Source organism: Malaclemys terrapin, chromosome 13, assembly GCF_027887155.1.
Source record: "Malaclemys terrapin pileata isolate rMalTer1 chromosome 13, rMalTer1.hap1, whole genome shotgun sequence".
NCBI classification, from domain to species: Eukaryota; Metazoa; Chordata; order Testudines; family Emydidae; genus Malaclemys; species Malaclemys terrapin.
Window position 1 is genome coordinate 14,336,029 of NC_071517.1, and position 16,970 is coordinate 14,352,998.

General features: G+C 43.2%; 2 protein-coding genes across 3 annotated transcripts; one reads left to right on the forward strand and one right to left on the reverse strand.

Annotated features, from left to right (window-relative positions):
- Positions 1-1,761: 1,761 nt before the first annotated feature.
- Positions 1,762-11,389, forward strand: LOC128848086 (5-hydroxytryptamine receptor 3A-like). Its single transcript, XM_054047852.1, has 9 exons — positions 1,762-1,807; positions 2,089-2,246; positions 3,442-3,486; positions 3,577-3,686; positions 4,665-4,834; positions 6,421-6,575; positions 9,289-9,499; positions 9,781-9,948; positions 10,454-11,389. Exons 1-9 carry the CDS (start codon positions 1,762-1,764, stop codon positions 10,699-10,701), a joined length of 1,311 nt encoding a protein of 436 aa, XP_053903827.1. The 3' UTR covers positions 10,702-11,389.
- Positions 11,390-11,476: 87 nt separating this feature from the next.
- Positions 11,477-16,735, reverse strand: ATP5PD (ATP synthase peripheral stalk subunit d). Of its 2 annotated transcripts, none has more exons than XM_054047853.1 (6): positions 16,631-16,735; positions 15,654-15,784; positions 14,530-14,626; positions 13,163-13,234; positions 11,830-11,892; positions 11,477-11,679 (listed from the first exon to the last, which is right to left on the reverse strand). In XM_054047853.1, exons 2-6 carry the CDS (start codon positions 15,773-15,775, stop codon positions 11,548-11,550), a joined length of 486 nt encoding a protein of 161 aa, XP_053903828.1. In that variant the 5' UTR covers positions 15,776-15,784; positions 16,631-16,735; the 3' UTR covers positions 11,477-11,547. The 2 variants fall into 2 exon arrangements, with proteins under 2 accessions (XP_053903828.1, XP_053903829.1); XM_054047854.1 differs by lacking the exon at positions 16,631-16,735 and adding an exon at positions 16,352-16,565.
- Positions 16,736-16,970: the final 235 nt, after the last annotated feature.

A 16,970-nucleotide genomic window follows, 5' to 3' on the forward strand; every position in this document is an offset into this window, starting at 1 on the left:
CAAACTAAGGAAGAGATCATTCAAGCCATCAAATCCTTAAACAATGGGAAAGCTCCTGGCAAGGATAACTTGAATGCAGAATTATTCAAGGTAAATCCTGAGTTAGCAGAATCTATCCTGGCCCCTCTATTTACATCAGAAAGGGGGAAAAGTGCCAGATGAGTGGACCAATGGGGTTATAGTGAAGATACCAAAGAAAGGAACTCTCAGCGATTGTAATAACTGGCTTGGTATCACACTTTTATCTGTGCCAAGCAAGGTATGGTGTAAGATCATAGTCCAGAGGCTATTGATAGCGCTCTCAGAAAAGAGCAAGCCGGTTTTCAGAAAGGGTGTGGATGCACAGACCAGATCTTCACTCTATGAAACATAAGAGAACAATGCTTAGAATGGCAATGGCATTTACATAAATGGCATTTACATAAACTTCATAGACTTTGAGAAGGCTTTGGATATCATTCACAGGACCAGCCCATGGTGCATTCTGTGGGCCTATGGAATCCCTCTCTGTATAATCAACCCAATCAAAAGCTTCTATTCCAACTTTACATTCAGTGTTGATCACAGTTTTGAAGTCAAAACAGGAATACGTCAGGGGTGTATCAGGTCTGCAATCCTCTCCAACATTGCCATCAACTGGGTAATGCAGCGTACAACAGAAGATATGCCAAGAGGCATTAAATGGACACCCTTCTCATCCCTTGAAGACCTGGACTTCGCAGATGATCTCACTCTCCTATCACATACCCAACACCATATACAAGAAAAAACAACTTGACTCAACATATTCAGCCAGCAAACTGGACTGAAAGTCAACCGTAATAAGACAGATATCATGGCCTTTAATATTACCTCACCATCACGGATAGAGGATCGTGTTCTCACCAAGACAGAAACATTCACATACTTGGGCAGCACCATCAGCCAGGACAGTGGAACAAGCCAGGACATCCGGAACAAAATCAATAATGTCAGGAACACTTTCAGGAGCTTAAATACAGTTTGGAAATCATCAAAATACAACACCAAAACCAAACTCAAGATTTATCAGAGCTGTGTACTTTCAACACTACTTTATAGTGCAAAATGCTGGAGAATGAGAAAGCGTGACATGTCCAAACTGTCTTCATTCCATACAACCTGCCTCAGAAAAATCCTCCACATCTTTTGGCCCAGAACAATTTCAAACCAAGACCTATTCACACAGTGCAGCCAAGAGGATCTGAGCACCATCATTGCCTGGAGGCGTTGGAGATGGATCGGTCATGTGCTTCGGATGGAAACTGATTCCAGCACCAGAATAGCATTAAGATGGACACCTGAAGGAAAGCGAAAACGAGGCTGCCCCAAAACAACACGGCGAAGAGCTGTGGCTGAAAAACCTGGGGCACAATTGGGGAACCATTGAAAGACTTCCCAGAAACAGACAAGAGTGGAGGAGCTTTGTTGCTGCCCTAATGCCAGAGACATAATGGGAACATGATGGGATGATGATGGGGTTAAAGCAAATTATTCCTACCAGAGCATTGGCCCCATAACATCAATTTATTAACAATAATTTGACGAGCTGATCCCAAGAGCCAGCTGAGTGCATTGTGCCATTATCACTGAATTTTTCATAAAAAAAACACGGCTTCAATTACATAAGCTTCCTCCCTACACTGATTAATATCAAATCACCAGTTGCATATCAGCTGATCGCCACTGACAACTAGCTGTAGCATTAGCTGTACCATTTGCTTCATTAGGAAAAGGGGAACAATGTGGGAAGCATTCTTAGCTATTCTCACTTTGTCTATGGCAACAGGTAAGTTAAATTGTAGTAGAACTAGGGGAAAACCAACTGGAATACCCATGAATAATTGATAGTCTCATACATGGATGAGGAAGATTAAGATGGGCACCCTAGTCCTGTCACTGTGAAAGGGGACAAAGATCTGACAGTGGTTTCCTAGAAGCTACAACCTAATGTCTTTTATTCTCTGATGCATTCCCATCCTATAGGCTGGCTGTGTGCTAAGATCCTGCCCAGTATTGCTCTGATAAAAGGAATTTGGATGTAACCAGACTTTCATTTGATTTCCACAGGTGCTGCCCCAGAACAGCACTGTAAGTACGATGACGTTCTTCAGTACCTAAATATCTCCTCTGAAAAGGCACCCCCACTACATACGATACCCAAGGAAAATTGGAAAGAGCCGTTGAAAGTGGAGACACAATTTATACTGATTTCCATCCTCTCGGTGGTAAGAAAACAAACCTCTTTATTATTCTGTATAGTAGGAAATATTGTGTAAATTGACAAGTTAAGGCAGCTGATGATCCTAAAGTGAATGAGTGATCCTTCTCTCACTCATACCAGCGCACATCGGGAGTAACCCCAATTACTGTCACTGATGTGAGAGAGTAGAACCCGAACCTTCGGTCTTCTTTTGACCTTCTCCAGACTTCTTGGCTGTGGTTTGAAAGTAGAATCCAGAGCAATGTTTGTTGGAGGTGGCGGGTGTAAAATAGTTTGTCACACCCGCACAAATGAGAGAGTTGTTTAAAATCGTTTTAGTGATCACATATTGAACAGGTGTCACATTAAAATGAGCTCTAAAAGATCTAAGTCCAGGGCAAAATTCATTTCTATAGCAGCCTCCTATCCACTTTTTAATTAACCTGTTAAGCTGCCCTGTGCTGCCAAGACACTGCAAAGTTGTCCAAGAATACTCAGGAATTTGGCCCTTGATTTGGATTTCATCAGAACTTCTTTCTTTTTGTTTCCTGCACACACACATCACACACAAAAAAGCGCCTCTTACAAGGGAAACACCACCCTCTGCTTAGCCTGGGTGAAGGAAACCCACATTATTATCTGGTGTTACAGCAAAGTGGAGTTGGGGGGAGTGGGGAGAGTGAGTAGAGACTTGTGCAGTTCTTCTTTGTTTTTTCCCTCCTTGTATATCAGGGTCCTGTTTGCCAGAAGCTGGGAATGAGCGGCAGGGGATGGATCACTGGACGATTACCTGTTCTGTTCATTCCCTCTGGGGCACCTGGCACTGGCCCCTGTTGGAAGACAGGATACTGGGCTAGATGGACCTTTGGACTGACCCAGTAGGGCCATTCTTATGATCAGATTCTGTAGACTCTATTTCCCTGAGCCATGGTGCAAATTTTCTCCCATTCTCCTGCTCTGGATCCTCTCCCAGCACAGATTTACATAGGCAGGTGGATTCTATCAGGCAACTCTTTTTTCCAAACATTGAATCTTACAAACTGGAGAGTAGAATGGGAGGGTAAGACCAAGAAAAGTATGTTATTGGTCTGCCCTGATTTTCTCATATCTCTGACCCCCATCACGCCATCATTGTAAGAAAAACGCTGAACAGCCTCTAAGTTCTGTACCTATTTAGTAAATGAAATCATGATAATCACTTTCCCATTTTGTTTCTCTAGAATGAAAAGCTTCAAACTGTCACAGTCTATTTCGTAGTGACCATGGTAAGAGCTTTTTTCTGTAAAATCAAAGTTATTTCCTGTGTGCTGGGAGTCCAGAAATTGTTTCCATTCTGCGATTTCTCTTTCCTCTAGGAGTGGAAAAATGTCTTTGTGACTTGGAATCCTCAGGATTTCTGTAACATTTCCAAACTCGTTCTGCCAGTAGATACATTTTGGTCTCCATATATCGTCATTTATGAACAGTAAGACTCTCCTTGGCTGATTTCCACTTGTTTCCGTAAGAGGGATAATTACAAGGGACATGATGGTTTCCATTGAGATCAATGGGACTGACTCATCTGAGTGAGGATTACTCACATAAGGAAAGGTTTTGCAGGATGAACTGTGCAGGGGAAGAAGGGGTACGAAATAGCTAAGAATCAATTACCTGATCTCATGCTACTGTAGGAAAATATTCATTAAATAAAACTGTGGTTTTCTAGTCCCTGAGGGAGGAGGCACTAGTAGAGCATTGCAGGCTATGGGGAAATTATCGAGAGACAAGGAAGCCAACAAAAAGGAGACAGACTAACAGCGTAGCTTAGAGGCTCCTGTCACTGTTTATTCTGGAGGTCCAGGAGATGCCCGCTGTTCTGTGATATTTGGTATTGTCCCTAAATGGTTAATTATTAATGATTATTTGTTAAGCAGCAAAAGCGTGCTCAGCTCTGCACAAGACACAAATAAAGACATAGGGCCGGATTCTGCTCTCACTTTACATGGTGGAAATCAGGAGTAATTCAGTTAGAGGGTGGAGGCAGTGAAAGATCAGAATTAAGCCAACAGTCCCTGGTCTAATGGGGCAAGTGGTTCATGTGTCCTTGAATGTCTTTCCTGTCTCATCTAGCACGCTAATGGGGTGCATTACAGGTCTTCGTGTAGATGGGGGTTATCAGCCCTTCTCTGTGCTCCAGAGACTCTCTCTGCTTGCTTTCTCTCTTCCCGTCTCTCCTATCTCCTCCCGCAGCCTTTTTGTCCTCTCTTGTTTGTTTTAACTCTCTCATCCCTGGTTACTTGCTGTCACTCACACTCTGTCTTCTGTTTCCTGTTGTATGTAGTAAGGTTCACTGACTATTCAAAGTCAGACTAGCAGTGAGTTTGCAAAAAAATATTGTCTTCGATTTGCAACAAGCGTTTTGTCATTTTACTCTTCATTGTTGTTGAATCATTGGTTCCTTCAGAGTGGATGAAGAGAAATCTCTCAGCAGGCCCTTTCTGTCCATCACTCACAACGGCATCATTAGCACAACCCAACAGCACCAGGCCACCATAACGTGCAGCTTGGAGATGCACCAGTTTCCATTTGACAGCCAGACGTGCAACTTGAGCATATTCTCATCTATGTATTCAGGTATGTCTGTTCTTATTCACTTTTACTACAACTAGACTGGATTGGCTGGTGCTGGCCCCTGTCCCCAACTAGTCAATGGACTAGACGGATCACAGGTCTGATCTACTATTGACATTTTTATGTTCACTACTCAATACTGTCCACTGTGTTTAAAAAAAAATGGCGTAAGGGAAAAACTGAGCTATGGCATGATCTCCCACTATGGAGTCTCCTAGATGTTTATCTCTGGAAGAATCCAGGATCTGCCTCTGCAAAGCCTTTACTCCCAGGAGTGGACAGCTTAGTCAAATGACTAGTCCCACGGACTGCAATAGAGATTACTTGTATAAGAGTTTGCAAGATCTAGTCCTTAAAATGTGCATGAGGGTCTAGATACAAAATAGAACTCCAAGGGCTGAAGTTGAGAGGACTACTCACATGACTGAGAAAGGGCTGCAGGATGGGACCCAGACTTAAGAGATCTGAGTTCCAGGCTAGAGATCTAGAGTCTGGACTGCTGCATGCTTTCTTATTTTATCCCCACGATGGTAGGCGCAGAAACGGGGAGGCTAGACTTACTTTCAAGGATGATCTTTTATTGTTTGCATAGAACAGGTGTCCATTTAGCTACAACTATTCTAATAATATAGTTTCACTTGAAAAGTAATTGGCTTCGTTAAACTAAAGGTAGCAAATGTTTCATGACATTCCTAGAGTTTAAAGGCAGAAGGGATCATTAGATCATCTAGTCTGACCTTCTGTCTCTCACAACCCATTAAATGTCACCCAGTTACCCCTGAATTGAGTCCAATAACTTGTGTTTGGCTAAAGCAGCTCTTCAAATCGTAGCTGGCTGACTTTCCGGAAGAGGAAACGCTTTGCTAGGAATGCCAGTATTAAACAGGCCCAGTTCACATCTGGGAGTGAAACATTCCAGGGAAGGGGGCTAGCCATCTCGGAATCGAGACCTAGATATTTTTCCTAATAAAATGCTCCATTTGCACAATTGCCACCTTAAGGATCATCCTTCTGTAGCTAAAGGAATGTGCTTGCAGTAGTGAGTCTGTGAAGAAGAGGCCCAGATAGTAGCTAATCCCAAGTATTTATGGAAGCACAGGAAAGAAACAGCCACTGCCAACTGCTCCTCTAAGTGCTTGATCTAAAGCTCACTGGAGTCAGTGGAAAGACTCCCACTGACTTCATTAGGATTTGGATCAAGGCCATAAGATGGGAGACAGAATTCAACCAAGTATCCAAGACCAATGGAGTTATGATACTACTGTCAGCAGACATCTGTTTCCATTTAAGCAGTGACCTTTGGGCCAGATTCTGATCTCATAGTGGTATAACTCCATTGATTTCAATGACGTTATTCCCAGTTTACCCTGGAGTAAGACTCAAGCTCCAAGTACACGACTAGTTCTGTTTCGGGCAAGAGATGTAATTTTCCCACTTGGGGGGGCGGGGGGGGGGGGAAATCTTAACCTTCTCTTCCCTCCTTCTGAATACACACCTGGACTATGGTGGCTGATCTAAACTCCCTGCACTGAGAAAGGAACCATCTTTAAACCACTTTCTCTTCACTTTCTTTCCTCAAACAGTAACAGACATTATACTCCTGTCCAAACAGACAACAGAAGAGGCGAATAAACAAAGCCAACTTTATCACCTGACCAATGGAGAATGGAAGTTTATGAACATAAACATCATAGAATACACAGATTCAGTGGACAAAGAAGAGTTTGCTGTGATCATCTATCAGGTATTGCATCATCAGTGTATTTCACACACTGTATATTTCATTCATTGATTTATCATAAACACGCCCTTCAGAATATCAGGGCTCAGCTACAAAAACTAAAAACACAACCCAAGCAAAATCTAGTCATCTTTAAAGGACTAACCCCCACAATTACAAATACACATTCCCTACCAGGCAAAGTGCTTTATAAAATTATAGATATTTTAACGAAAGGTCCAGCAAGATATAGATTATTCGCTTATGTCCAAGAGTTAGTATTGCTGCCTTAGCAATTTTGTGGGAGTTTAAAATCTCAAAACAGAATGATCTGATAAAAATGAAAGTTACAAACCTCTAAATGGAGGTCTCAGAATGTGGCACCTCTGCAGCCTCTGCCTGACCCCTACAATGTAGATCTGTAGAGCTGAATCAAGAAAGAGCACGATCTGCTGCTCATGCCAAGTGCTGTGTTCTGCAAAAAGTTCATGGGGGAAATAGGCAACTCCCATGTCTAAACGAGAGAACTACAGCAGTCTCACAAATCAAGCAGCACGTATGTGCCCAAGACAACTCATGGTACCAGTTCCACTGCCACATTTCTAACATCTTTCACCTAATAATGCGGGAGGCAAGGCCAAAAAGAGGGTGGAACCAAAGCCAGATCATGCTTAAGCAAAATGAGCTTTGAGAGTACAGCTCTCATAGGAGCATATGGGGTCAGACACTAATGCTGGCAAGTCGCTGGATTCCTTCATAGCTGATAACAAAAATATATTTTCATGATATAGAACTACACAGTTATCAGTCCAGATCCTCAGTAGGTACAAATTGCTGTAGCTCCACTGACATCACTGGAGCTACACTGATTTATACCAGCTGAGGATGTGGTCTAAGGCGGTTTCATCTTCCTTTGAGGCATCTAGTACAGGCCACTCTGAGACAGCTTACTGCACTAGATGGACCTTTTTGTCCACTCCCATTTCAATGTGTGTGTTTAGGAGAGTAGAAGAAAAAGAAACCAGAGGGGTGAAGGCATATGTATTCAATGGGCACGTGTACATGAATATTGATACAAAGAATACCAGTATTAAAATAGTAAGAGTGCATAGAACATAGTGCTCAACCCAAAATTAGGGTAAAGAGGGTTAGGTGAAGTCACTGGAAGTAGGTGGTAGAAAGTGATGGGCAGGTAAGGAAGAGCTAACAGGACAGGTGGAAGAAGAGTCAGACTGTGAGAGGATGGGAAGTTGGGGTTAGCATACAGGAAATGAAGTAAGGAAAGAAAGTCAGGGACAGGATGAGGGTGAGCGTTTATGGCTGGCACTTGAAGCTTAGGCTGCACTAGAGGGTAGGAAGCCCACTGGGGCCTATTCCCACCTTTGAGTTGATAGTGGTAGCTTGGATTCCAACCACAGTTGGAGAGTTAAGCTGTTATGGGATAAGAGGAAAGGTCCTCTAATGAATTGGTAACTGGTTAAAAGATAGGAAACAAAGGTTAGGAATAAAGGGTCAGTTTTCAGAATGGAGAGAGGTAAATAGTGATGTCCCCAGGGATCTGCTCTGGGACCAGTACTATTCACCATATTCATCAATGATCTGGAAAAAGGGGTAAACAGTGAGGTGGCAAAATTTGCAGATGATGCAAAACTACTCAAAATAGTTAAGTCGCAAGCAGACTGTAAAGAGCTACAAAAGGATCTCAGAAAACTGGATGACTTGGCAACAAAACGGCAGATGAATTTCAAGGTTGATAAATGCAAAGTAATGCACATTGGGAAAACATAATCCCAATTATACATATATGGGTCTAATGGGGTCTAAATTAGCTGTTATAACTCAAGAAAGAGATCTTGGAGTCATTGTGGATAGTTCACTGAAAACATCCACTCAATGGGCATCAATAGTTCAAAAAGTGAACAGAATGTTGGGAATCATTAAGCTAGGGATAGATAATAAGACAGAACATATCATATTGCCTCTATATAAATCCATGGTACGCCCACATCTTGAATACTGCATGAAGATGTGGTCGCCCCCATCTCAAAAAAAAATATTGGAATGGGAAAAGGTTCAGAGGATGGGGTGGGGCGGGGGGGGGGGGGGAGAATGATTGGGGTATGGAATGGCTTCCATATGGGGAGAGATTAATAAGACTGGGACTTTTCAGGTTGGAAAAGAGACAACTAAGGAGGGATATGATAGAGGTCTATAAAACCATGACTGGTGCAGAGAAAGTGTTCTTTATTCTCTCTCATAACACAAGAACTAGGAGTTACCTAATGAAATTAATAGACAGCAGGTTTAAAACAAGCAAGAGGAAGTATTTTTTCACACAACACACAGTCAACCTGTGGAACTCCTTGCCAGAGGATGTTGTGAAGGCCAAGACTATAACACAGTTAAAAAAAACCAACTAGATAAGTTAATGGAGGATAGATCCATCACTGGGTATTAGCCAGGATGGGCAGGGATGGTGTCCCTAGCCTCTGTTTGCCAGAAGCTGGGAATGGACAATAGGGGATGGATCACTTGAGGATTACCTGTTCTGTTCATTCCCTCCGGGGAACCTGTCATTGGCCACTGTCAGAAGACAGGATACTGGGCTAGATGGACCTTTGGTCTGACCCACTATGGCCGTTCTTATCTTCACAGTTGGAGGCATCAGTCTTATCCCATCAAGACCAGCACCAATCCAGGCCATTCTGTTATTTCATGTTTGCCTTGTTCTCTCCAGATCTCCATGAAAAGACGACCCATTTTATACGTTTTGAACCTTATCTTCCCAACATGCGTGCTCTACTTATTGGATATGGCTATTTTGTTCAGTGCCAGCTCTTATGGGGACAAGATCAGCTTCCAGCTGTCACTCATCATTGGAGAGTCTGTGTTAGCTGTGATTCTTAAGGACATTCTTCCCACTTCTTCCGATGACCCACCCATAATAGGTACTTGTCTTTATTGAGTAAGTCACTTTATATTAGACATACACTGAATGTAAGGAAGAGAGCAGAGTACAAATGTGTCGCCGATTCAAAGATAGTAAGAAGAGGAACACTAGTCACTGCAGTAGAGTTGTAATACCAGAAGTCCCTATGCAGAGCAGTTTATGGACTTGGGGCACTATATTTCTTCTATTAAGCAGAAGCCCACAGTAGATAGAATTATGGATCTAGAAGTAGTAAGGCAGAGAGTTTATCAATCACATCCTCTTCATCTTCTTTTGCAGTGATGTTTTTCATAGGTGTCTTTGTCCTAATGATTATGGGTGTATTGGAGACCTGCCTATTAATGCAGCTGAAAAAGAAACCCCTACACCCTTTACTCAAGGCTATCAAACTGCTGAGATGCCACAAGCAAGCTAGAACAGCATCCGGAAACCTCCTAAGCAAGCAGGGTTAGTGTTTGGTTACCTACATTTGAATACTCTGTATCCAGTAGCAGGGTTCTGGCAGTAGGGAGCCCCTTATCTCTAGAAATCAATCACGTTAGCAGGCTTAGAATCCATGTCCATTGTGTTTCAGGCCACATTTGATCATAAATTCACAGTTAAGACACCTACCTCTCAACATCATTATGGTGCATATATTATACTAATGAAATATATGTAGGCAACATATATTATATACATACATATACATACACACACAAGAGCTGCACCTTTATTATTTATGTAGGCTCAGCTGTAAAGCCAGCCCCATGTAGAGTCCACCAATTCTGGCCAACCCCACAAGTCCCTTGAGCCAGAAAAGTCCCTGAGATTTTCTGATAGAAAGATGTATGAAGTTTAATAAAAACTATCAAGCTAATAAATTCACGTTTAGCATCACGCAGGCCTCTGCTCTTGTCCACAATTTCCCCTAATGTATATTTACATTCGGCTGCTGTTCTGCCCATTGTAGGAGATTCGCTGACTGAGATGGCCAGGGGACAAGAGGAGAGGAGAGATTCAAGCCCACTTGGAAAGGGAAATACAGAACTACCCATGCTTATGGAAACAATCAATGCAGAAGGGAAGCGAATTGGGACCCAGGCAGAGGTACAGGAGTGCGAGTCAACTCTGCTAGTTCTGGAGAAGGTGCTTTTCTGCAGCCATTTGCTTTTATCACTACTGTTTAGCATCATCATTATTGTACAATGGAGCAGTTAAATGTGGGCTAATTGCCTTTTCTAATACTTGCTTGCCTCAACCTCCTCCCTAACAAGGTTTTCTTGTTTCTTATGCTTGAATTAAGCCGTGTACTGCATGTCTGAATAACAGTGCAAGCTCTGCAGGGCAGGAGCCTTGTTCTTGCATGTGCTTTGTAAAGCAATGTGTACACCTAGGGCATCCCATCAGCAAATAAGTTACCGGAATAAAATACATTCATGGAGCTAGTGTTCCAGCTGACAGGGAATTACTGGAGTAGGTATAAGTCATCTGAGCTGTACCTCTCAAAAGTGCTGAACTACACGTGGAGATCTGGGGGGAACAAAGCAAACATGAAATAGCACAATGGACTAGATTAGTGCTGGTCTTGATGGGATGAGACAGGCTCCTCCAACTGTGATTGGAGTCCAGGCTACCACTAACCAGGTCCAATGAGCGTATCATGGGCAGGCTACAGAGAGATGCTTGAACTTGTAAAACAGGAAAGGGCTGAAAGCTAAACTGGACTGCTCATTTGTGCAGCTGAACTGTTCTCAGTCACCTGAACAACCAGAACAGGGAGAGTATTCTACAAACACTAAACCTTGGCATCCTGCTTGGAAGACTCAATCCTGTCCTCCTTCAGGAACTATCCCCACCCTGTAAAGAGTGCAGAGCTTCCAAAACCAGTTGCCTGCTTATTTGACAGCATTCGTCTCCCACTTAAAAAAAAACTCCTAGTGGATTTAATTTAATCTTTTAGTTTTGAGATCAAGACAAGGACACTTTTCTGAAGCCCTGTACAATTACTTTATTTAAAAGATTCTAGAGAATTTGACAGTTACCAGAAACTGCTTTCAGACAGATTTACAGATCTTCAATAGGTTTGTGTGGCCAGTATGGATACTTCTCCTTGTCCAGTTTGGTTTCAGGGAAGACCTCATTCAAGTCCGCAAATGTCATCTGATCAAATGGAATCATGGTTCTGAATTTCTCAAGCTTGAAGTTGGAAGAGAGTCAAGAAAATGTTAACATCAGATGTAAGCAAGAATTCAGATTAAACTAGATGTACAATTAGAAACTAAAACAAGGGTTCATACCAAGCTGCCTTAAACATGAAATTCACAGGGTAGACCCCATCAAACCTACCTGTTTCTCATACTGGACAATACGGGATTTAGAGGCCTGCACATATTCAGCAGCACTCTTAGCCTGCAAGAGAACAAAGGATTTGGTGAGCACATTAATCCAAGATTGTTTCCTGCAGTGAAGCTGTGACTTTCATCCTATTTCACTTTAGAGGGAGTCACCATTCTCATCTTACCTCTTCATTAAAGAGGCACTGACCTTAAAATAGCATCTGCTTTAAATAAAAACAGGTAAAAGTAATTTCAAGCCCTATACCTGCCCCTGATTCTCCTTGCAATTTTTGTAGGTTTACAATAACGGTTTGTTTTCTAATACAAGTTCTCTCTTCCCTGTTGCTATGTGAGATACAAGGGGGAAATTGACTAAGTGCATACTCAGTTTAATCATTTCCCCAAAGTGCTTTCAAAAGCACAAAAGAAACTGAAGAAATAGATCGGGTTTTTTTACTAGAATAGAAAGAAGTTAGTTATCTTAGGTGTTACTTGTAACAACTACTAAGTGATTTTGCTCCCCAAAGCTGGAAAGATGGAGAGAGGTTTGAAGTTACCATTCCCTGTTACACTGATCAGTTAGGAAGTGGATTCCACTCCTCCTTTTTTGAAGAGATTGAAGGGAGAGTCTGAAGTCAGGTAAACTCCCTAAGCCATAGGCTTCAGCCTCTGTGGCTAAGTGTTACAAAAATGTCATGTAAGCCACTTTGTTCAAACTTGTTTGGAACAGCGGATTTACAAGACTCTAGTGATCTAGAAGTTTTTAGGCAAACACATTCTGTAACAGGAAGCCACAAGGAGCTCTTGAGGCTGATAAATTCTCTGGCTAAAGACAACATCAATGACCTGAACACAACCTGTGGAGTTTATGTTACACCCACCCTCCTCTTTCACACAGAGGAGGAACCCATAGAATAGAAGTCCCACTATGCAATGCTCCATCTTGACCCCTGCAGTCTCCAAGAACGCCAACTCCACATTAAAAAGGAGTCAGGCCTATTTGATGAAACTTAGGTGCATCCTCTGGGCTGCTGACAAGATGCCAATATGATCCTCGGTTGATCAGAGTTCGGTTGCCTTTGTCTTAAACTTGAAATTAGTGTATTACACCAGAAGAGCAAGCAGAACTGCAATCCAGTCCCAGACTCTAAATCCCCAAGTGTGGTCATGGATAGGTAGAGAGAACCTTTCTTGCTCAAAAGCTGCCTATACGCACAAACCCAGACTTGCAGCTCCTGCACCTCAGCACAAACCCACCAGCAGACTCTAAGTCAGAATTATTCTATACCGCTACAAAGATCAACAAGAAACCATGTGGCAGGGAAGAGTTTTTAAATACTTACAGCTTCCTGTTCCTGGGCATTTATCTTGTCTGTTTGTGTGTCCACAGGCTCAGGAACCTTTAGTGCATTGTACTGTAAATTCAAAAAATAAATTCTAAACATGATGCCTCTCAATTCTGTTAAAAGCCCTGCATGCTCCCAGAGCTAATATTTCCCCAGTAGCCAGCCTAGTGCTCTTTGGTCTCCCCAAAAACACTCTCGGACCCTTCCAAGTGAACTGGCTTCTTGCAGTAGGTCACCAATCAACTCAACTTGATGCCAGCTTCACAAATAGCGTTTGTTGGCTCTCATATGTACACAACTTACTCAGCACTACACTGTCACCAGGATGCTGGTAGTCTTGTACAGAGCCAAAACGTGGCGCTGTATAGAAGCATTAACAATCTAATGCCAAAGGGTTACTATCTTGTCCCACAAACTAAGTCAAGTTATACAGACGAAAAAGAAGCTCCTGAATTCTTCTAAAGGTCAGTGGGTCCTTGTGGACTGGGCAGAGGGCCAGGAGCCAAGAACTGCTACGTTCTAATTCCAGCTTGGACACCAACCCCCTATGGGATACTGGGCAAGTCACTGGTTATTTGCCCAATGCCGATTTATAAAAAAAAAAAAAAAAAAGAAGAAGTTTAACATCCATTCATGGGATTAGTCTTATTACCACACCACTTCGGGGAGTTAACAGTGCTTTTTACTTCCTGCCCTTCAATGGCAAGGGTTGAACGGATGTTAACTCTGTGCTCTCTGGGGAAAGACTGTTCCATTTCTCAAGCCATCACACCTCATTCAATAGTTTATTTGCAAAATTTTACTCCAGTAGGCTTCTGAGCCAGGCCTTGGCCACAGCCAAGGAGAACACAGCACAGCTCAGAATGTGATAGAGGTGTACAAAGGTGGCCTTTTCGCTACTGGACCAGCTGCATGCAGGCAAGTATCAGAGCGTACATCACGCTGCTCTAAATTACGCAGACTACTAAAAGTCTCAAGAGGCTAATACGGCAGTTGGGAATCAGCAGACAATAGGAAAGCTCTGACCACATACCCTTTCCTCAGGCCACTTCTACACCTACAGCTGGGAAAACCTATGCAGGCTGTAAGAGAAAAAGCATTAGCTTTATGCCACTGGAGGATCCCTCTCCTCTAAAATGCCCCTTCCTATGGTTAGCTATGCCAGCTTTTGTGCTAGCAGTGTGATGCAAAGCAGCTGCACACCACAGCACAGGATCTGGGCCAATACCTCCTAATAATCTCTCCTACCGTAGCAGTCTGCTAAAGGAAAAGTTCACAGTTCTGTGTCTTGTGCATCAGATATGAGCAGCCTCCACTTGGATTTCAAAACAGCAGCAACATCTAATTGAGGACGAGAATCTCACCTTTTTTTCAAACTCATCCACCATGCCAGCCTTAGCAACTGCAGTCTTGTAATAAACCCAATCAATAGCGGGGGGCTTCTCTGGCAACGAGGTCAACCTGTACAGGTGGAGCAGAACAGCTGAGAGAACAACCCCCAGTAATTTCAGAGAGCTCCCAGTTCCACACCGGGCAACTCTGCAGTATCCATTGCCCCGCCCATCATCAGGCTCCAGGGTAGCAACTTCACTAATTTTAGTTGCCAATATTTTCACTTGTCATTAACACGGAAATGGCAATATTGCTCTTTTTTTTTTTTTGGTGGAGGGGCAAGTACGATACTCAGTTTTTTCATCATGAACATGGTAGGAGCAGGCAAGGAGAGTTTGTGAATGGGGTGGGTAGTTTTAATTACAGTTTTGCAAGGCTGACAAAGGGTTTAAAAAAAAAAAGAAAGATAATAAGCAATGGCATTTTCGCTGTATCTACACTACAGAACCTGTGCTGGCACAGCCCCCAGTGTAGACACAATGTACACAAACCAAAGGTTTTTGTCCAGCGTAGGAACACCACCTCCCTCAGCCATGGTAGCAATGCTGACAAAAGGCCTCTTCTGTCAGCATATCTGTATCTACACTGAGGGTTTTGTCAGCCTAACTATGTCACTAGGGGATGTATATTTTTCACACGCCCGACCGACATAGCAATGCAGGTATAAATTGTAAGTGAAGGCCAAATCTTAGCAGCATGTCAAACAACATGTGCATCTAGCAATAGCAAATCTAACATCCAATAGGATTCACTATTGTTTATACCAAGATTTGGCAACAAGTCAAACACTTTTTAAAAGACTTTTTTGATCAGACCAAATGTAACCTCTCTCAGGACTCCCACTAACATTATAGCCACTGTAGCACTATGGAGAAGATCAAGAGAAAGCAGAATTTGGCTGTTAAAAAAAAAAAAAAGCAGGCTTTATCGAGAAGAATTAAGATAATTATTTTAACATCCTTATGGCAGGCACACAGTTATGAGAATAGCACTTAAAACTATTTTTACATTGGTTTACACATGGACTGCCAGTGCTGAATTGCTAATACCACCGTCTTCTCACCAGAGCAACCTTTTCACACTGAAATATACTCACTTGGCTGAAAGAGCATCGCTGCGTGTTTTCAGGGCATTAAACATAGCTTTCTGATTGGGAGGCACTCTCTCTACAAATGCCATCCAGTCGATCGCTTTCAGAGCAGCTCTGCGACCTGCCATTTTTGTGTTCTAGAAAAAGAAAACAGCAAAGAAACTTAAATTTGAAGAGAAATCTAGAAGAACAGGCAAGTTTATTTTCATCAGTGTAAAAGTCTGGGTATTTCATCAACTGAAACCAGTTCAGCTATCTCTTTGCTACAACTGCACTCATTCTATTGACTCCCACCAAGAGTAATGTTCATAACAACACTTCACATTTCTTATGTTGCTGAGAAGAGAGAAGCACTTTTACAAGCAATAACTGAGCACCACAATACTTTGCTTTGCTAGATAAGATATATAGAGTTCATTTCAACAGGACTCAAATGCAGTCATTCCTGGGGTGGAACATGGCAGCACACAGCAACACTATGAAACTATTTAAGACAAAGTAAAGGCTACTCTGCCTAGTTCCTGGAATTATAATAACCAATGTGTGGTTACTGAGCCACAGAGTCAGGCTCCAGATATCACGCTGCTCTCGCTACGGGAACGTTGATTGTCACTACTGATCACTACATTGCTTTAACAGAATTATCAGACAGATTAAGGGCTGGCAGGGGCCACGACAGACCATCAAGTCCAGCCCCCTCTCACCTGAAAGGCAGCACCACAAAGCCACTTCTAACGCCAAGCGGGGACACCATCGGAGGTCTGACTCAGGGAGAAAGTGCTCCTCGACTCACCCCCCCCCCCAGGCACGAGTCCCCCATAACCCGGCACAGCTCAGGGGAGGTGACGGGATCCGAGCACCGGCTGCCCCTGCCCCCGTCCCCAGGCAGGGCCAGTCGGACACACCGCCCCTGCTATGCAGAGTGCCCCCACCCCAGACACGCAGCGCCGCCCGCCAACCCAAACCACCCGGGTTGGTCTCACCTTCAGCGACCGCCACCACCCTGCTGGCAGGCACCCTCCGGAAACCCGGTCCGACGCCAACCAATCATAGCCCGGTGCCCCCGGAAGGACTCACTCGCACTCTCCTCCCACCCCCTTAGACAACCCGGAAATGATTCTCAATGGCTCTCTTAACACCAATATAATTTAAAAAAATCTTCCCCTCTCTTTTACTCTTCATGTCAACCGCCAGCCTCCAAAATTCCGAGTTTTCCAGGGACATGTCCCCTACTCACTTCCGGTTGCTCCGGAAGTAATATTCCGCTCTTCCTCAGGGGTTGCCTATTATATTATATTGTATTCCTGTGTTTTTCTTTACCGG